General features: G+C 39.9%; 1 protein-coding gene across 5 annotated transcripts in view; it reads right to left on the bottom strand.

Moving 5' to 3' along the window:
• EFEMP1 (EGF containing fibulin extracellular matrix protein 1) overlaps positions 1 to 15,834 on the bottom strand; it is a 69,332-nt gene extending 53,498 nt beyond the window's left edge. The window contains exons 1-5 of one of the 5 annotated variants that reach the window (XM_036872494.1): positions 15,680 to 15,834; positions 14,868 to 14,908; positions 14,348 to 14,435; positions 9,767 to 9,815; positions 9,201 to 9,602 (exon numbers count right to left, since the gene is read on the bottom strand). In XM_036872494.1, the coding sequence (XP_036728389.1) occupies positions 9,201 to 9,602; positions 9,767 to 9,815; positions 14,348 to 14,428 (532 nt within the window). In that variant the 5' untranslated portion in view covers positions 14,429 to 14,435; positions 14,868 to 14,908; positions 15,680 to 15,834. Of the gene's footprint in view, positions 1 to 9,200; positions 9,603 to 9,766; positions 9,816 to 14,347; positions 14,436 to 14,867; positions 14,909 to 15,017; positions 15,037 to 15,615 lie in introns of those variants that run through there. The other 4 variants (XM_036872489.1, XM_036872490.1, XM_036872492.1 and 1 more) reach the window with 4 other exon arrangements.
• Between the last annotated feature and the right edge of the window lie 5,754 nt (positions 15,835 to 21,588).

The following is a 21,588-nucleotide window of genomic DNA, read 5'->3' as shown; positions in this document are numbered from 1 at the left end:
GAAATGGAGGGAGAGAAGGGATAAATTCAGAGTATGGGACTAACAGATACGAACTACTATATATAAAATAGATAAGCAAAAAGGATTTACTGCACAGCACAGGGAACTATATTCAATAACTTGTAATAACTTATAATGGAAAATAATCTGGAAAAAAATATATAACTGAATCACTTTGCTGTACTCTTGAAAATAACACAATATTATAAGTCAATTTTACTTCAATTAAAACAACTACATAGGGCTTCCCTGGTGGCGCAGTGGTTGAGAATCTGCCTGCCAATGCAGGGGACACGGGTTCGAGCCCTGGTCTGGGAAGATCCCACGTGCCGCAGAGCAACTAGGCCCGTGAGCCACAGCTGCTGAGCCTGCGCGTCTGGAGCCTGTGCTCCACAACAAGAGAGGCCGCAACGGTGAGAGGCCCGCGCACCGCGATGAAGAGTGGTCCCCACTTGCCACAATTTGAGAAAGCCCACACACAGAAACGAAGACCCAACACAGCCATAAATAAATAAATAAATAAATAATAATTGAAAAAAAAAAAAAAACAAAAAAAAACAACTACATAACAACAACTACGAAAAAGATAGTTTCTGGCTTGCAGTCAAGGGAAGGAACCAAGATGGATTGCTCTGATCCCTTCGTCCTTTCTTGCTCTTATTTTATAGAGCTTCACCCAGTGTCTTGATTTTCTTCACAGTATTAGAGAGCTTACATAAATATTTTCCAGCCTTGTGATTATTTCACTTCAAATATCATAAATATTAACATTTCCCCAACCCAACTGTATTTTCATTATTCACCATTAGACTTCTGAGGAAGGGTATATTTGATATAGAGATGCACTCACTGGTTAAATGTCAGAAAGTTAAAAGAATTCTAGTATTTCTAATTACTAGTCTTGCTTTAGGAATAACAGCAACTTATTTATTCACCAAAGTTTGTTAAAAACCTAACAATCCACAATATAAAGAATAAACTTCATAGTTCCTTCTTTCAAGTGGCTTAAGCTTAAGATGGGAACTAGATATTTAAGACCTCCATTATTGTTTTTTATCTACTTTTTTTTTCACACCTTTTTTGGAGTGTAATTGCTTTACAATGTTGTGTACGTTTCTGCTGTACAACAAGTTGAATCAGCTATATGTATACATATATCCCCAAATCCCCGCCCTCTTGAGCCTCCCTCCTACCCTCCATTATTAATAAGAAGTTTGATACATATAGAGTTGGGAAATACACCTTATACACATATTGTACATAATTGCTCATTTTCAAGGATGGTTTTAGAAGTCAAGTAAACTTTAAGCCTGAATTCTCTGATGATTAAAAACCATTCATTTATTCAAACACACACACACAAACACGAAACATTTGCTTTGTGCCTTTTCAATAATAAGTAAAACGGGACACAGTTTGGGAAGATACTGAGACAGGGCTGGAGGAACACATTAGTATTTTGTTGGGGAGAGTTACTGAGGATGGAACTAGTCATAGATGTTTGCTCTTCAGTGCTTCAGCATCACATGTACTATCAAATTTTGTTTTCCTCCACGTACCCCTACCCCTTACCTCATTAGCATTCCTATCAGCAGCACCCTGCTTCTGGGGGACTCTCCTGGGAAACCACTCTTGGGTAGAAGGAACATGGACACAAAGCTGCTTTTCGCTTGTTCTGCTTGGCTATAAGATGGTTACTTCCCTCGCTATTCGGATCTTAATTTCCTCATCAGACCTCTCAACTTCCCCTCATCATTCTCTTCTAAATGTTCCATTCCAGGGAGGAACCAGGCTTTTGTTCTTGACCACATTTCTGGGGACATGTTCTTTTTTCTGTCTAAATGTGGATTTTAATAAATTGTAAGCATACCTGTATCACATATTGGTTTTGCTACTACTTTTGGCAATTCATTATGTACTTCCTGTGATGTCCCATGTGTTAACTTTCCTGAGCTATATATTTTGCTTCTTTTATTGTTATTTTATAATTCATGGGTTAATGATGGTCAGTTCCCTGAGGACAATGGCCACTCCTTCCTTCTACTTTTATTCTATCAAAGTGCCTTACAACAGAAAGTGGTTCTTAAAATTTGATTGGATTTTATTGAACATTAACTGAATGGTTTTGCATTGTTTGATCAGTTTCGCTTGTGATATTGCCTGGTTACCCTTGACTAGTATGGATGTACAATTATTTCAGAGGTAGTTCAAGTTAGTTGAGTTGAGTTAGCCGAATATCTCAAGTTTTTAAGTCATTTTGTACACATTTACATAACATTGATTCACTCTCTGTCCCTCCTTTAATTTGTGGTTATTTGAAATTGACAGCAATAAGCTGTTCATGCTGCTGCCAGTATCCTGGCACTCAGCCTTCCTTTCATGTCATTCCTTCACTTCATCTTTATTAAATGTTTACAAATCATTTAGGTTCAAGCTACAAGCCTGCAATTGTGGCTAAATGCTTGCAATGACAGCTGTTTTCTTCTGCCAATATTTGAATGCAGTTTTCTTGATCAGTTTTATTTTTGAGTGTGCAATTTGCAGTTACCTCCTGGAAAAAGAAGCATGGTAATAAATTTCAGACGTGGCATGAATTACTTATTTGTACCTTCGTACAAAATCAAACACATTTGGGGCAAATTTTGTTTACTCTTTGGTTTCAAAGAATAAAATTGTGCCAATAATTCAACAAGTGCAAAGGCAATCTTTATAAATGGAGCAATTTGTTGATTTCAGAGACTATAGTTTGAAATTTTCTGCTGGAGAAAGAAATAATGAGCCAGTACCAGTGCACATTCCTGAAGTTACCCAGGCTTGCAATTCTAGTCTAATCTGCTTCTTTTTGCTTCTATGGGGAGAGGAAAGTTCATTCTACAGATTGTGTTAACTAGTTTTAACAAGAATCTTCTTGTCTTTGATGGGAAGTAAATCTTTGATAAAGTTTAAATTGAATAGAAGATACTTATGTGACTACTCTTCTAATATTTGATGATATTCACAGAATCTAAAGGAGATGTCAGCTATGCATCTGGTATTGAAAGGATCTCCTATCACTTTGGTAACCAACACACACTTTAAGGCCAAAATCAGAGTCAACCTCCTCCTCTTTCACAACTCTACATGAACTGAACCTCCGAACAACAATGTTTGTGCCTTGAGTATAAGGGGGATGCCTATAGAAGGTAGGGGTATCACAGCACCAATCCTTACCATAGCCAAAACATAACTGCAAGTTTCACTTACTGACAATTTAAGGGCAATTATAGTATTTCACACTTGCAGGTTTTATAGACAGGTGCAAGATCTCTTGTTTTCTGGTTAAAATGTCCCCTTTTCCTCTAGATTGCACGTATATGTCCTTGGTTTGGGGATATAGTCCTAACCAGGACTCATGGCCAATAATATTTAGGGATCAGAGCACTGGTGATGACAACAAGAAAGGTGAGAGAAATGAAATAGAAATATTATTCTGTCCTATAAGTAGAATGTATATTTTAGATGTTTTCTCTTCATTACTTCCCATATCCCACGTAAAGTATTCTGACCTTGCCCTCTCGTTTTTATAACTGAATGCAGCTTCCTGAAGTTAAGATTAAGTTAGGCCATTGGTTCTCACACTTCAGCAGGGATCAAAATCATAGAATTGTTAAAACACAGATTGCTGAGCCCCATCCCCAGAGTTTTCAATTCAGTAGGTCTGATGGGGCCCAAGATTTTGCATTTCTAATAAGTTACAGGATAATGCTAATGTTTCTGATCTGGGGACCACACTTTGAAAATCATTGAGTTAAACAGTTATACAACTTAGTCTTCTGTTGCAGAAGAGTGATCATATTGACCTCTTCCATCCTTCCACCTCAAATAATTGTCACTCCATTTTTATGAAGGAATTTTAAGGAATTTTCTGACTACGCATGAATCAGATAGATATACATATTATCTATAAAATGTATATTAAAAATGAGTCTTAAATTAACTGAAATTTTATGACTACAGTGTTTGGAAAAGTAAATTATGAAACAATGCTAGATTTTTCAGGAGGAAATCAATACAATTACACTGCATCAGCTTATTTTAAAAGTAATTAAGTTTTCCCTATAAACTCAACTCCTACCCATTTATATGGCCTTAGAGAATTTTCAGATACTCAAAGGTAATTAACAACTAAACACAATGAACTATTAGTAAGTTAATATCCATTTTACTTTGTGCTTGAAATATTTCTTTTCTGTTAATATCATAATGTACTCAACTATAGTCTTCCTTTTGCAAAATATCTATTTTCTGAGATCAAAGCTCTTCGCTGGGCTGTATAATTACATGTAACAAAAATTAGGCATTTCCTCACAAAACTAACAGGAGAAAACAGAGACCCTAATGACATTAGTGAGGATCAGCAAAAGGGTAGTGTTTGAAAGTTGTTTGGTAATGACAATGCCAAGTATGCTAAGCTACTTGATTACACTATAGTTTATAAATCCCCTTTTGGATATGTGATCATTTAAGTTTCAAATGAAAGAAGCCGAAGAGAGACATCTCTAGCAGCTGAGAATCTGTACATGTTAGTTCATGTTTCTCTTTTTTAAAGTAGATGTATAGATAATAACATTTTTCCTTTTCAAAATAGTATTTTAGTTATCCTTATGTTTATAAAGAAACGTGAGGAGGATAATAGATGGTCCCCAAGAGCTTAGAGCTTTTTAACCCTGAGTGTAATTTTTTCATTCCTTTAGGCTTTCCAAAAGGCAACAGTTTTAGCTTTTCAGTTGCTCCTGTGTCATAGGTAATAATAATACAAATCAAATAAAATCATTGAAAATACTATTGAAAATTGAAAAAAAACTTTTTGGCAAATAAAACTTTATAATTGAAGTATGGTATTTAATTTAGCTGAGTGGTAAAATTTTTCCCAGTGGAAATGAGGAAAGATGAGCTAACTATGGTATGACATGTATCTAAGTATGTAGATGCTAATGTATAGGTATCCTACACATGCAATCTAGAACAATGTGGAAACTGACAAACTGGCGGGATCCTGACAACTGCAAAGAAAGGCTCTGTCCAGGTACATGAAGATCAATGAAATATGGTTTTTCAAAGTTCAAAACAAATTGAAAAAACAGTCTTACTGGACAAACAATGCCTTAACCTGAAAAAGTGGCTCTAACATTCGACTTTTTCACTGTTGGCTGTGATGTGCAGGACATTTGGTTATTGGGGGTTTGCTAGGGTGATCCACAATGCCATTTTCCCAGGACTGAAGCATTTCCAGCGATGTGGGACATTAAGTTTTCAAACCAGGAACATCTTGGGTAGACAGGGATGGTTGGAAACTCTAGGGTATGCTTTCACATTTCTCAGTTATACCTTATATAACACAAGCCAGGTATTGCACTCTGGATTTGGCTCCACAATCAGCTTCATTAGACGTTTGTATCAAGTTCATTTTTTGATGGTATGGTTTCTTTAGCAAGTTAGTAACGATACTTGTAAACCCTGCATGAGGTTAGTAATGACTTAATTACCAGCTATGCAAAATATTCTACATTTAATTTTTTGAAAGTTCAATTAAGTGAACAAATTCCTTTGAATTGGGCAATTGATGCTTTCTTTTATTTGCCAGTTCCCAAATGATTTTTTTTTTTTCCTACAAGAATGGGGCTCTTGGAAACTTATGTATGATAAAAAAAATTCTTTCTCAGCTTGAACTAGTGATTTCTAACTCCATATCCCTTGAAGAATATAACATAGTGACTATGCACTAAAGATCCAACTTCCTTTTGGAGCAGATGAATATCTTTTGTCTTTGAGGTAGATAATATTTCATGGAGAAATGAATAATTTCTAAAACTTAATTTTTACATGACTCCAGGTATGTAACACTGAAATGATCTTCATGTAATGCGATAGCTGCCAAAGATGGGACCTGTCTTTGAAATTCTCTGTGTGAATGGCCTCCCCAGTATCACGCTCAGTTGGCAAAAATTACCTGAGAAAAACTGCTTACTGTGAATTGATATTTGGATGTTATATTTTAAACCCCTTGGTTTTGCACAAAATTGAAAAACTCTGGACAAATAGATGAATAAAAGTTAAAGGATCATGTTTTCACTAAATGTTAAAACATGGGAAGCTGGTTAAAAATATATTTATAAAATAGAATACATTTATTTATTTATCTATTTATGGCTGTGTCGCACTGCATGTGGGATCTTAGTTTCCCGACCAGGGATTGAACCCACGCTCCCTGCATTGGGAGCTGAGAGTCTTAACCACTGGACCACCAGGGGAGTCCCTAAAATAGAATACATTTTAAAATATCTAGTGATATTTAAATTAGGTGGCAACTGTGATTGGTAATAGTGCATTCAAAGGCACGACTGACTTTAACACTGAAACACAGTTCAGATTTCAGCCATTACATTAAAAATGTCCTCAGCTTTAAGTTATGTAATGATAAACTGTACCTGTTGAAAAATATATGTGGGAAAAAGAAATAATTTTAATACAAACACAACCCATCTACAGGCATTCATTTATTCTGATCCAGCAACCATGGTAAATGTGTTTGGATTACTGGTCATAAGTATGCAACATTTAAAAGGGAGTGGAGATCTTTATTAAAACAGAAGGCTCCTCAAACTCCACAATGATGTCAGTAATGTAGGTCCTTGGAGCACATTATTGTTTCAAGCGGAGGTCCCCACACTTTCACATGGTTATAAAATATTATTTTGTGCTGCTGGCCTGGAATGAGAATGTCATACATCTGCAGGCAATCAGAAGAAACTGGACTGCATGTTTGATTAGCTCAATAATAAACGGGCACAAGTGTGACTTGACTTATGTTAGTCAGATTCCCTAGACAGATTATCCTGTTGTTATCATATGAAATAACCCCCTTTTATCAACAATTAAGTCAGTCCACATTTATGGGCACTTTGCAAAATTGTGAGGTGGGAAGAAATCCAACTTAAGCCTTAAGTCATCCACAAAACTTTTAACCCTACTTTTAATGATACAGACCCCCAATCCCAAATTTTTGAAATTAGTTGAATTATGCAAAACAGTTTGGGTTGGAAATGCCCTGTGTGCACACAATCAATGAATATGTATTTAGCATCTACCATAAGCATTTAATAGTTTTAGCTTAAAATTAAAAGAAATTCCCAAAGAAATAAGGATTATAAATATTTTAAAAGTAACTTACTTTGTAAGATAGTCTAAATCTTTAAGAAAAATTAAATAGGATTTCATTTTTATTATTCACTTTTTATTATACAGTTTCTACTGTAACCAAGGCATGTTGTAAATCCTGAATAAGTTTTATTCTAGAAATTTTTCATTCGATTCTAGGCATTGTTCTTGCTTTCAACCACAACTGTCAATGGTGGACCATAAACTACTTTGACAGTTTCTGATAAATGATCCATTCATTTACCTGGGTTTTCTTCTCCTAAGTACCATTAAAACATACATCTGAAGTGTAAAGAATAATTCAGTATGTAAAAGTCAATACTTCAAAAATTTCAGTAAAACTTTTCAGCTTCAGGAAAAATACCACCAAACCTTCCAATATAATTATATATTTAAATAACACAATTAAAAGTTGGTATCTTAAATAAATTCAAGGTATTTTAAAACCAGTATTCACTCAAATACACACACCATATATATTTTATATAAATATACATTTATTTGTAAATATCTATTTATTTATATATATAAATAACCTCATGAGGTTATCTCTTTGACATAATCCTTAAATTAAATATCTGAATATCAAGCAGATGCTGAAGCATTCATCATCAATATTGGAATTCTGACTCATGACAGTAACACAAAACAGATGCTAATATGATAGGTTCTCTGAAAAGTGACACCATCACAGCATGGGTTAGCTCTTGATGTGGGATACTTAAAATTTGAACACAAAATATAAAATAATAAAAGTCAGAGCCTGATAGGTTTCCTTACTTCATTTATAAACCATTTAAAATCTACTATATTTTATGCAGAAGATAAAACTCAACACTGGTGAATAAGGGGCAGCATTCTAGAGGACCAGCAGTTGCTTCTTTCACTTAATGCAGCAGCTAGGTGACCCCAGCTGAACCCTTCAGTGTTGAGGGAGGAAGGTGCTCTTCCTCATTCAGGCAGGTAGAAGGTAAGAACTCCTGGGCCCTTTCCATTGGCCAGGGGGTACCAGGCACTTATGGTGTCTTATGGGGTTTACCCAGTCAGCCCCTGGTAGTGAAAAAGTAGTCTGGAGCTTCTACTGCCATGCTAGGCAGATCTAAAAGGGTTTGCTAAGTAGGCAAAGAGGAAGAAAATCCCTTAGCACAGTCCAGTTAGTTAATATCCTACATGTCTTCAAAGCCCAAGATTCTTATCACTTTGCTAGCATGAGTCTACAGCTGTTTATAGAATACACAGTGATGTGTACTCTTTGTGAAAATAAACAGAAAAACCCAGGCGGACGGTGCCATGGTGTAAGTGATATAAGCGAAATGTGCTCAAACGAGAGCTTAAAAATAGATATAAATGTGAGTGGGGGAGACTCCCTCAAAGGTAATGAGAAGCAGAAGTCCCATTTCTTTATTCCTCTGTGAGGAAAACAAGTCAGTGGCAAGTTCAATAAAAAGAAAGTTTGAGACCTTAAAGGGGGACATTTGTGGAGGAGCTTGACAGCACAATTTCAAATTCCAAATGAATAATTTGCTCCTTTTGACAGCTGTGACTCTGGCCCCATCTGTCTGGGTTTGAACGCTGACTCTGTACTCACCACCTGTGTGACCCCTAGTTCTCAAACTTGGCTGCACACTGGGACCACATGGGGAGCTTTAAAAAAATACTGATTCTTGGAACCCACCCCCTAGAGACTGTTATTTAATTGGGCTGGGGTGTGGCTTGGACATGGAGAAGTTTTAAAGGCTCCCAAGTGACCCTAAATATGTGCAGCTAAGGTTGAGAACCACTGATGACCACTGAGACACAGTTCCTCATTTGCAAAATGATGATGGTACTGGCAGCAACTACCTTTTAGGACTATTGTGATGATTGAATATGATAATGCAGGCAAAGCACTTAGCACAAAGTCTGGCGAGTGGGAAGCTCTCAGTAAATATGAGCTGTTGTCATCCTCACCACAGGTGCACCTGGGCAAGAACTTTCTCATTAGCACAGAAAGTCATGCTTACCTTGGCACACGTTATGCTCACTCTGCTCATAGCCTGTTGCACACTGGATCCGGTGAGAAGGGTTGGAGGGAATGCGCTGAGGGTCAGCTGGGTTCCGCCGGATGACAAAGTTATTTCGGCCAGTCTGCACTTCAGCAGCAGCACTGGCGACAAAACCACCCCCAGGCACCGCTCCACTGGCTGCCATGCCACTGGCTGCTACACCCCCAGTGCCTGTACTAGAGGTCACAGCTGCATTTGTAGCTGCACCCGCACCTTCAGCTGATGGTGTTTCTTGCTGCGGTTGTTCATTGTTGACAATAATCTGGGCTGTTTTAGGAAGGCAGAGGTATCCTCCATAGTGGTTGACGCATTTCATTCCACCTTTGCAAGCGTCTGGGACAATGTCACATTCATCAATATCTGTGGTCAGTAATAAAATAAGTCAGGAATCTTCTTAGAGAGGAAACTCAACATGTAAATATATGCTTATGCCTTTTGGGTATAATACAGGCAGGACATGAAGGACATATGAGATGGATACAGAGAGCTATGTTCAGATGGGAGGTCTTTGAAAGTTGACTCACCTTTGCACTGCTGTCTTATAGGATCCCACTCATATCCATCTGTGCATTGCTGTGAAGAAAACATCAAGATGGGGCCAGGAGACAGTTAATTGAGTATCCATTCTCTGAGAAGTCACTCTAAAAGCTTCATACTTATGGCAACAATCTTTGTGCTAGAGTCCTAGATAAATGATGAGATGGGTAGTTTACCATTCTGTAGCTTTTTAAAAAAGACACATCTGTGCACTGGACCGCTTCAGGGATCCCTTCTCAATCACCAGCTGTCTCAACTCTTTTGTTGTATTTGCGTTGGGTCCAGTTGCCCATAACCATCTTCTTGGAATTCCTTTCTCTCTGTCCCAATACTAATATTCTGCAATCTCTCTGACTGCTTTTTTGCTTTATTTGCCCCTTCTTCCACACTGCAAATTTTACCAAAAAAAAAAAAAAAAAAAAAAAAAAATTCAGCTGAGTTCTTTTTTTCAGCCCTTGACAATTTCCTCTCTCTCTCCAAATCCTCTTAGAGCATTCCAGACCTGGCTTTCCTTATCATTCCTATTCAGTCGAGTCCTGAGCCTCCTTCTCACACCATGGCCTGCCTCCTAGCTTTAGTTCCTACGGGTCCTCTCTAGTTCACTCACTGAAGGAACCATCTGTCAACTACCTTCTCACACCAGGCACCATCCTAGTCCCTAGGAAAGCAAAGATGATTAATACCTTGTTCCTGTTCTCAAGCAGCTCACAGGCCTGAAGAGGAGACAGACAGGTAGATAAGTTGGAGCAAGATGTCAGGTGTCGTGACACAAGTCTGCCTGTGGAAGGAATGATGGACCCTACCCAGGGCTGTGGGTGGACATGACAGGGTGGAAGGGAAGGCTTTATGGGCAAAGTTACAAGTGAATTGGGCCTTACAGGACTTTTTTCCAGGGAGATATGGGGAGTCTAGGATGAGGGACCACGTAAGCAAAGGCGCAAAGTTGTTAAAGAAGGAAGGAGCTGCAAGTATTCCTGGGTGGGTGGAGCGAGGTTAGAGAGGTAGGCAGGGCCAAACCTGGGAAGCCTTTCTTTGGGATAGACAGAAACTGAATTCTACCTTAAAGGTCAGTGAATCTCAAGCTCCATTATGCTTAAGATTCATTCTGGTGCTTGTTAAAATGCAGATTCCTGGGCCCAACCAAAGGTTCTGATTCTGTAGGTTTGGTTGGGGGCCTGGAATCTGAATTCCTAACAGGCATCTCAGGTGATTCTGATACAAGTCATCTATGGGCTACTTCTTGAGAAACGCTGGTATAAGTGATGAGGCCTCTGAAGAAATTTTAAGCTCAAGAAAACATCTGATCAGATGCAGATTTGAGGAAGAGGCTTCAGGAAGGATTGAGCAAAAGTAAACAAATAAATAAACTTAAATTCTTTTGTAAGAGCCAAGTAAGTAAATAGTAAATTTACTTATATAGCTGAATGGAGACAGAGAGATGAGTTTAGGTATTTTACTGATTTCTGAGACTTAACAGGGTGAAAACTAAACTCACTTTATCTCCCAGACTAATTCTTTCTAGTTTCCCCAACAGTGTCCAAGGCACTACCACCTTTCTTAGCACCCAGGATTACAACTTTAACATCAACTTTTCCAATTATTTTCCTTCAAGCTCTGCTGACTTTGTTTCCACTTCTATCTCTCCCACGTTGGTGTAAGCCTTCCTGGCCTCATGAGTAGGCAAGTCTCCTTAAGTGGTCGCCATATCGCTACATGCTGCACACAAGCCTCCATGACAATCTTTCTTTGCTCTCTTGGTTACGTTGCCCCTCCATCTAAGAGCTCACAGTGGCCTGTAGACCTCTCATCTCCCACTATTGCCATCTCTAGGTTCTCCCCACTACCTAGCTTGTTGTCACCTCCTGGACTTGACTTGGCTGTTTTCACTTCTAGCCTTTGATTATGCCACTTTTTCCGATTCAGTTGCCTCTTCAGCCTTTCTAGAATAATCCAAAGTCATCACTTCCTTCAAGAACCAACACAGAGTTCTACCTCCTTCAATATGCCAGTATGAACATTAATTACCTCCTTGCTTTTGTATTTCTTTAGCAACATGTATAATCTGTATAATACTTTGTACTTTTCAAAAGTATTTTCCCAGGATAAATTCCCTAAGGTTAAGGTCTGAATTTTTTTAGTAAGCAAGTAAACTTAAATTCTTTTGATAGTGATGAGCATTGCTTAGGCACACGGCAGATACTTGATGAGTGAATAACTGAATGGACCCTATCTTTAACATGAAAGAATATGAGGCTATCTTGTGGATATGAACCCATCCTTCTGAAAAGTATCTTTCAAGCCAGGCAAAATGACAGTGCACTTGAATAAATCTGTATGCTAAATAGAGAAGACTTGCAGTTTGTTTTAGGTCTTCAGTTCCAGTACATTCAATATGGATCTACTATTAAACAAGCCTAGAGTGAATTTAGTTTCACCACTTACTGGCTGTGTAGTCTTTAGCAAGTTAGATACCTCTCTGATCTTCAGTTCCACTATCAGCAGAAGGAAGAGGATGTCACTTACCTCATACTTTGCTGTGAGGATGAAAGGAGACAGTGTCTCCACAGTGGAATTACTAAAAATATAGCTACATTTTGTCCTTTAGCCATGAACTAATAGGCATACACAATTCAAAAGAGAATAGCTCTAGTCTTAGCACAAAAAGGGTGTCATATTTGGGAAACCTGTTATATGATGAACCCTAGTTAGTGGTCTTAAAACTACAGTGTTTAATCCACAGGGAACTTTCTCTGCTAAAGATGAGTAAGATTTAGGTGATTAGCAATGGGAAGGGGGTACAAGATAAGCAATTGTAAAAGCAATAAAATCTTTTATTAGATGAATATAAAAGTGGGTAGCTAATTTAATTTTAGCTCCCTAAGAAGGTAGTAAGTTTAGCCTGAATAACAAAACAATTTCATTTGAAGATAAACAACACATGTATTCATTTATCTTGCTTTATTTATCTTCAGCAGAGGAAGCAACTACATTTACCATTAAGTTAACAAAATATTTATATTAAACCCCATTTGATTTATATCTGATCTAAACAACAAGGAATATTTGCTAGATGAATACTAACATTCTAGGGATAATATCAAAAAAGTGAGATAATGTTTATTATCAGTAATTGACATTAGCTCACTTTTAAGAGTTTTATTTTGAAAAATTTTTCACATTCTTTTGAGTAAGATTACTTAATTTTAAATTGGGAGCAAGCAGAAAAATATGTTTTTCATATTCTGATCCAGGACAAATGTCATTTGCCTCACAACACTGATTAAAGACTAGAAAACACAAAACAGAGGTGCAAACAAACTCACCAGAAGTGAGGTAAGCACTGCCCTCTGTTCTCACCATATCCATTCCTGGCAGTGGGAGGGGTTAGATGATATATTCAATATTTTATTAAATGTTGGTTATATCCATACAATTAACTAATAATCAAAATTATTTGGAAATATCAGATATGCTAATTAGAAAATGCAAAACCAAATTTCATAAAATGCATTTTAAAACCATTTTACCAAATATCACATCCTGGTAACACGTAAAGTCTATCTGAATGGCATTTATATGAGTTATCAGTTATACTGTAAATGAATAATAGCCTTTATGAAGTCAAGGAAGTCCACTTACATGAGAACATAAGTCACATGCACAAATGAGGTGATGGGCTTTTGTGATATTTAACATTCCTATTTGACTTGTCTTACTCCTTGAGTTTTGGTTTCATCTGCATGTATATAGGAATTCAGGTTTTCCAATTACTTATACCCATTAATTTGTTTAATATGTCAGAAACATGTAGCTTACTTTGGGTTTTGTTTTAAAGGGGTTTCCCTTTTTGGCCTTGCACAAATCCTTGCATTTTGGTCCCTGTCTCAAATGGTGATCTAAGAGAACTTTTGTTGTTGTATTTTTAATATCTTTATTGGAGTATAATTGCTTCACAATGTTGGTTTCTGCTGTACAACAAAGTGAGTCAGCTATATGTATACATATATCCTCATATCCCCTCCCTCTTGGACCTCCCTCCCACCCTCCCTATCCCACCCCTCTAGGTGGTCACAAAGCATCCAGCTGATCTCCCTGTGCTATGCGGCAGCTTCCCACTAGCCATCCATTTTACACTTCGTAGTGTATATATGTCAGTGCTACTCTCTCACTTCGCCCCAGCTCCTCCCCCTCCCCCCCGCACCACCCCCCGCTCCCCCCGCCCCGACCAAGTCCATTCTCTACGTCTGAGTCTTTATTCCTGCGCTGCCACCAGGTTCATCAGTACCGTTTTTCAGATCCCGTATGTGTGTGTTAGCATACGGTATTTGTTTTTCTCTTTCTGACTTACTTCACTCCGTATGACAGACTCTAGGTCCATCCACCTCGTTACACTAAGTGAAGTTTTGAAAGGACAGGCAATTTACAACGAATCTTAAACATGAAACTTGCTAACGTTTATTATCCGCCACAGCGAACAGCCCACATAGACTGGCAGGAGTGGATAAAGTCTCCCTTGTGCCACAGAATCCCTATGAACCGCACTTATCTCAAATTCCATCACCCCTTACCGTGTACGTGATGGTTTCTTCGGTGTCCTGTGACTTGACCAACGCCAGAGTCAGCATAATTAGGAAAAGGGCTTTCACCATCGTGAATCTCAAAGAAAACACAGCACAAACCGATGCTTAGTATCTGCTGCCGGGGAAATAAAACTTCAACTGTAAAGTAACAAGCAAGATAGGGAAGGCGGAGGAGGCTGAGGCTCCATCATACCCAACTTCCAATTTACTTTCTCATGTCCCCTCCCCCTCCTCAGCCTTCCCTTGGCCAAACGAGGCACCAAAGACTGTAAAACGGCTGCAGAATTACATTTCACTTTACTCTGTCCGGCTTCGCTGAAATATATACAAAAGATATACAGCGTGCATTTTATACTGCACCTACACAACAGGCTCGAGAAAGGGAGTGAAAGAGAAAGAGTACGGTGTCATTAATTTCAAAGGAGACGGTTCATTTTTTCCCGAGGGTTGAAGTGGGGCAGCAAATCTCATATTCCCTTGAACGTTAAGGCTTTCCCTATAAGCTCACCTCCAGCTAGTTAAGTTCCTTGCACAGCTCAGCAGAAAAACCTGTGAACAAATATGAATTACTTTGGCTTCAAACTTCTTTTTTTTTTTTTTTTAAACAAAACACCAGAACAAAACTCGTGGAGCAATCTCCTCCCCTAGGATAGAATACCTGCCCTTCAGAGCTCCTTCTTACATTCCCCAGCGCAAACTCTCAAAGTGGCATTTCCAGGCGTTCTCTTTGCGCAGCTTTGTTTAAAACCCCCAGGTTGTGTAGAGGAGCAGCCCAAAGCGTCTCATGCCCTCGTGCCTTATCAGTCCCTCGGCCCCCGAAATGCTACCTTCAGGATCGGGGCTGCCTAGGGCCGGAACTGGGCAACCACACAGCGGCCCGAAGTACCAATTTCAGGGCAGCCGGCCAGGCACCCCCAGGGAGGCGAGGTCCCCTTTCTCAACTGTATGTTATCAGGCGGCCGTCCCCGGGGAGCTGCTCAGCGCTCCAGTTTCTAACCAGCTCCCGTGGAATCCAGGTGCGGCTTAAATCTCTGGCCCCCTGAAACTTTCAAAACCCTGTTTATGGGCAAAGCCCTGTCGGCTGATTGTCGGCACGCACACACATGCCCATCCAAACAGATGTCACCCCGTACTCGCACATGCTGACAGATCGCATTCCTAGACCACACACCTCCACCTCCCTCTCTGCCTGAGAGATCCTGCACAGTGTGGGGCAGTTCTCAGGTCCACTGCACCCCTCAGGTCACCCCACTTACTCCTCGACGCGCGGCCCCGCGGGCACTGGGCGCGCTGGTGTGACCCCCGCTTCGGGGCTCCTACCTGCGCGGCCGCGCTGCGCTCCGGGCCCGGGCAGCGAGGGGAGAGAGCAGGGGAGGGCAGCCCCGTGGGTCTGAACTGGCGAGGTCTGGCAGCGGCCGCGGCGGCGGCAGGAGGAGGAGGAGAAAAGGAGGGAAAGGGGAGGGCGAAGGGAGGCGGAGGAGAGAGCTGAGGGAGGCGCAAAAGGGCTGAGCCGAGGGCTGCAAACCGGGCGGGAGTGCGCGCTGCGCAGCTGGGTCTGCGCCCCCTCCTACAGGGGCTCTCCACCACCCGCCTGCCCTCCCCTGCCAGCCCCTCACTCTTCGTTCCCAGACGCGCCGGGACTCCAGGCAGAAGATGGCACGTTTGGCATGTGACGTTTGGGGTTTGAATCGGCCTTGGTGATGCTCCAGCCTCCCGGGCAATTTCTCGTGCGCCGCGGAGTGGAAAAAGGCTCTCCTAGTAGAGCTTGTTGTGAGCGTCCTGAGAAATTGCTTATTATTATTATTATTATCATTATTATTATTATTATTATCATCATCATCATTATTATTATTATTATTATTATTATTATTATTATTATTTTTCCCCAATAGGTGAATCCTAGGAGAGTAAATTAACTCCATTCGTAGAACTGGTTCTTTCGCCTTTTCTTTAAAATACTTTTTTTTTTTTTTGAAGGGTGGGGAAGTGCCTGCTTCCTCAAAGGTAGAAAAAAGAGAATTCATTCATTCCACCAGTATCTGTGACTTACTATGTACGAGGGCTTGGGGATGGGTCAGGTAGAACTCACACTCACAAGATCGTGACCTTGGGTTGTTTTCTGGTCTCTCAAACCCCCCTTTTTTATGGGCCCCTTGTCTCATCTACTGCTTTTCTTCTCTCCCCCGGTTCCCTTGTGGGAGTCCCCAGTACTGGTCATTCAACTTTGGGCATTTCACTCTCACCTTTCACACTAATGGTGGAATTTCAGGAATCTGGACAGAAAAAAAAAATATTTTTTCTGGCTTCTTCAAATCTTACCACACAGATTGCAGTTATCTTTGAAAGCTCTAACTCTAAAGTCAGATTAAGAGTTTGCCTCCAAGGCAGTCATGCCTTCTGAAGCAAATACGGTTTCATGAACAAGACAAATAAGACAATATGCAAGCTGAAGGTACTCACTCTGATCTCAGCAGCTCCTTCCCCTTCCCTGCAGACCAAAGGAGGGACAGGGAGATGGTAGGGAGGGCAAGAGAGAGAGGCTGCCAGGTGGAAGCCTCTCTCCATATCTCTGGGGTATGCAGTGGGTCGCCAACCCTGCCAGTTTGGCTGCAAGCCACACAATATTGGACATGATCAGAGGAGCTTCACGAGCCTGAACCTTACTTTAGTACATAGGGTTTTGCTAACAGTACTGAAGATTTTGGTACCAAAATTCAAATGTTTGTTTTCCCAATCATTAATGACCTCCAGACTTTAAAAAGTTGGATCTTTGCTTTTGTACAGTAAAAGATAGACATTTTCTTCTACTTTTTGAATTCTTTTTACCTGTCTTCAGCCCTTTCCCCAGAAAAAGTGAGTTAAAACTCCCAAATTTCTATTCTCAGCCTGGAACTCTTCCTGTACATCCAACTACTGACTTGCTATCTTCAGCTGTACACCTAATGGATATTTCAAACTGAACGGGTCTGCTGATTCTCACCCTCTCTCCCAACCTGCTATACCCACCTGCTTCACCATCTCAGTGAAGAGCAATTTCATCTTTCTGTTTGCTCAGATCCGAGATCACAGAGTCATCCTTGATTTCTGTTTTTCTCACACACCCTGCATTCAATTCTTCAGAAACCTCTGTTGGCTCCATCTTCAAACTGTATCCAGAACTGAACCACTTCTCATCACTTCGTTCATGACCACAGTGGCCTGAGCCACCACCACCTTCCACGCTAATTACTACAGCCTCCTAATTGGTCTCCTTGCTTATACTCTCGGTCCCCTGCAGCCGTTTCTCAGCAGAAGTTCATATAAATGGAATCCTAGAGTATGGACTTCTTTGTGTCTGTCTTCCTTCATTCAGCATGCCTTTGAGATGCATCCTTGTTGTTAGGTGTATCAGATGTTCATTCCTTTTTATTGATGACTAGTATTCCATTGTGTGGATATACCCTGGTTTGTTTATCTGTTCACCTGTTGATGGATATTTGGATTGTTTATGAATAAAGCTGTCATGGACATTTATGTAGAAATCTTTGTGTGGACATATGTTTTCCTTTCTTTTAGGTAAATACTTAGGAGTGGGACCTCTGGGTCATATGGTATGGGTATGTTTAACTTTATAAGAAAGTGCCAAAATGTTTCCCAAAGTGACTGTACCATTTTACATTCTTACCAGCAATATGTGAAATTCTATGTGATATTGTCAGGAATTTATAAGTTAGCCATTATGGCAGGTGTGTAAGTGACATCTCACTGTGGTTTTATTTTACGTTTCTCTGATATCTAATGATATTGAACATTTTTGTGTGCTTATCATCCATCATTATGTCTTCTCTTGTGAAGAGCCCATTCAAATCTTTCATCCATTTCTTTACTTTTGGTTTTTTGTCTTATTAGTGGTAAGAGTTTTTTTTTAAAAAAATATAGTCTCCCTGCGAGTTCTTCGTCAAATATATATTTTTTGAATATTTTCTCCCAGTCTTTGCTTTGCCTCTTCATTTTCTTAATGCTGTCTTCTGAGAGCAAACATTTTAAATTTTGATGAAGTCTAACTTTTTTTGTTGTTTTATGTTTTGTCCTCTTTATGTACTATTTACAAAATCTTACCTTGGGCAAATCTTGTAAGCTCTATAAACCTCAGTTTCTGCTTCTGTAAAATGGGTAGGATAACACACTCTACTTAAGGTTGTGGGGATTGAGAAAGAAACTCATCAATCAAATATCAAATACATGTGAATGATTGTTCTTAGGTATTACAATATATAATATGATGGGCTGTAGTAGACCGTTCCTCTATCCTAATATAACCCAGGATTATTTAGGTATTCCTTACAATAGGGTATCTCCTGACTAGTCTAAGGTAATGAAATCAGGAACGGCATTTTCTGTCTATTGTTTCAGTGTAGCCCATTGTCCCACTTTGACCAATCAGAACTGAAAGGAAGGATTTCTTTCCTAGGTAAAAGGCTTTCCGTGCTCACAGTGGAGGAGAACAGTGGAGCCCTTTGCCTCAGTTGCCACTGGCGGCCATAGTACAGCCTGGAGGGTAGCCAGCCTGAGCATAAAGGTGATACATGCTACGCATGGCCAATCACATGGAGAGAACCTGGATCTTGAGGGATTGTTCAGAGGGCCGAGTGACCCTAGAACTCATGATACTTTTAGGGGTCCTCCACAAAGTTTTAATTTTTAAAGTCAGAAGGAAAAAATAAATATCATCCAGTCTGGATTATATTTGTCCTTATACCATTGCAGTTGTAAAATATAATTTTTGTATGGAGAAAGGGGCCCATGAAGGCAAAAGTGCCCAGGGACAATGAAAGTCACAATGTGGCCCTGATTGTTGAGCTTCCAAATCAGCCAAAAGCAAACTCTGTCCTGCCTCTGCACCCCAGTTTTGTGAGGTGTAATGTATTTCCTTATGGCACAAGCCAGTTTGAGTCAGGTGTTCAGTTACTTGGAGCAGAAAATGTCTTGCTGCTAGCATGAGGAAGCCTCCTACTCCGGAAGCTCTGGCTCTTGTGATGTGTTGTACCTGTGTCCTGCACCCCAGAGTGGCAGGCCTTGGCTGATTCTTGGGAGAGGCTCTTGGGAGAGATTCCCAGGCTTTCTGTCCTGGGGCAAGCTGAGCATTCCAACCACTTCTGCTTGGATCAGCTTCTGGGTCCCCCTCCATCCCCTGACCTTTGTGTGTGTGTTTGTGATTTTCAAAGATTTAAGACTTGAGATCTTCCTTTAATAGTCACTGCCTCAGGAAGGCAACTCTGGCTTCTCTTCACAGCATTTGTAAAATAACCAGTGATCAGCTTTTATAAGGGAGCCCTCTATTTCCCAGTTTGCCAGCTATTATACTACATGTATCACAAAGAAAAACTTGTATTATTATGTTTTCTTTACTATTTCCCTTTTTTAAAAAATCCCTGAAAATAATTAGAAGTCTCAAGGACCCACAAGCGTCTTTAATTAACTGAGTCATGGAGCCACAAGTCTTGCAGTTAAAACCTGGTTAATAATATTTTATTGGGTATGGGCAACTGGAAAGTGAAATCTGTGAAAAAATGAATTCAGTAAGAAAGCAGTGAAGATGGAACAATTACGTAGGGATTAATGGCGGGGTGATCAACTCATCCCAGTTTGCCCAGGACTTTTCCAGTTTTTGCACTGAAAGTTGTGTGTCCTGGGAAAGCACTCAGTCCTAGGCAAACTTAAAGGTATAGAGAAGGGAATTCCTTGGTGGTCCAGTGGTTAGGACTTGGTGCTTTCATTGCCGGGGCCCAGGTTTGATCCCTGGTGGGGGAACTAAAATCCCCAAAAGCTGTGTGGTACAGCCAAAAAAAAAACAAAAGTGTACAGAAAAGGTGTGGTAGAAAGAAAATAGGACAGATCTCAGGAGTTCTTGCCTGGACTTTTGCCATGCTCTAGCTGGGGAACCATGGCAGTTGCTCAACTTCTTTGAGTCAGTTCTGCACACACATTGACCTGGGTAACAACATTTATTTGTAGTTACTATATTGTATTGATACTTGCCTGTTGTTATCACATTCTACTTTCCTGTATTTGTCACATTGCTTTTGCCTGTTCGTCATCTATTCCCTTATAGTGGTAGGCCATGACCAGTTTTGCCCATAGAATGCCCCTAAGTGTACACAAAGGAAAAACTCCTAAGTCCAAAAAATAAGGAGAAATGGCCCAGTGTCAGTAAAACAATAATGTCAAAGTCCAGAACCTGGCTATTAGGTCTGGTGATGTGGCAGAATTATCGTCTTCTGTAGTGGTTTACGTTGTTTCTGTGTGCCGATGAGCCTGAGGATATGAAGAGCACTGAGCCTGCGATTCCAGGTTTCTCTGACTGGAAGACCGCCCATTCTACACGGGCTGTGAGGACTTCTAGATTTAGGTTTGTCTCTGTGAGCTACACAGCAGGCCAGGAGCTGGGGCATCCACCCTGAGCTCTTATTTCATTTATATAGTCGTCCTCTTATTCACGGGGTGTATGTTCCAAGGACTCCAGTGGATGCTGAAACTATGGATAGTACTGAACCCTATATATACTATGTTTTTTCTTATACATACATATCTATGGTAAAGTTTAATTTATAAATTAGGCACAGTAAGAGATTAACAACAATAACTAATAATAAAATAGAACAATTTTAACAATATACTATAATAAAAGTTATGTGAATGTAGTCTCTCTCTCAAAATATCTTATTGTACTGTATTCACCCTTCTTCTTGTGATGATGTAAGGTGATAAAATGCTCACATGATGAGATGAAGTGACGTGAATGACAATAGGCATTGTGACTTAGTGTTAGGCTACTATTGACATTCTGACAATAAGTCAGAAGGAGAATCATCTGCTTCTGGTGATCCTGGATCATCGAACCATGTTGATGTCTATGATTGGATGTAGGTGATGTCAATGGTTGGGGACCTCTGGTGGGATGGAGCAGGATGACTCAAGATTTTATCATGATACTCAGAATGGCACAGCAATTTAACACTTATGAGTTGTTTATTTCTGGAATTTTCCATATATGTTCAGACCGTGGTTCACCTTGGGTGACTGAAACTGTGGGAAGCAAAACCATGGATAATTGGGGACTGCTGTATCCTTTGCCTGCTTATTCTTACTATCTTTCAATCCAGACACCACGGTTTGGCCTTGAGTACTTCCACTTCATACAATTTGTATGGAGCTTATTTTTCCTGTGACTTTTTGGTGAGCATGTGACT

Source organism: Balaenoptera musculus, chromosome 13 (genome assembly GCF_009873245.2).
Source record: "Balaenoptera musculus isolate JJ_BM4_2016_0621 chromosome 13, mBalMus1.pri.v3, whole genome shotgun sequence".
NCBI lineage: Eukaryota > Metazoa > Chordata > Mammalia > Artiodactyla > Balaenopteridae > Balaenoptera > Balaenoptera musculus.
Note: the sequence above shows the minus strand (reverse complement) of the source record. Positions and strands in the feature narration are given on the sequence as shown.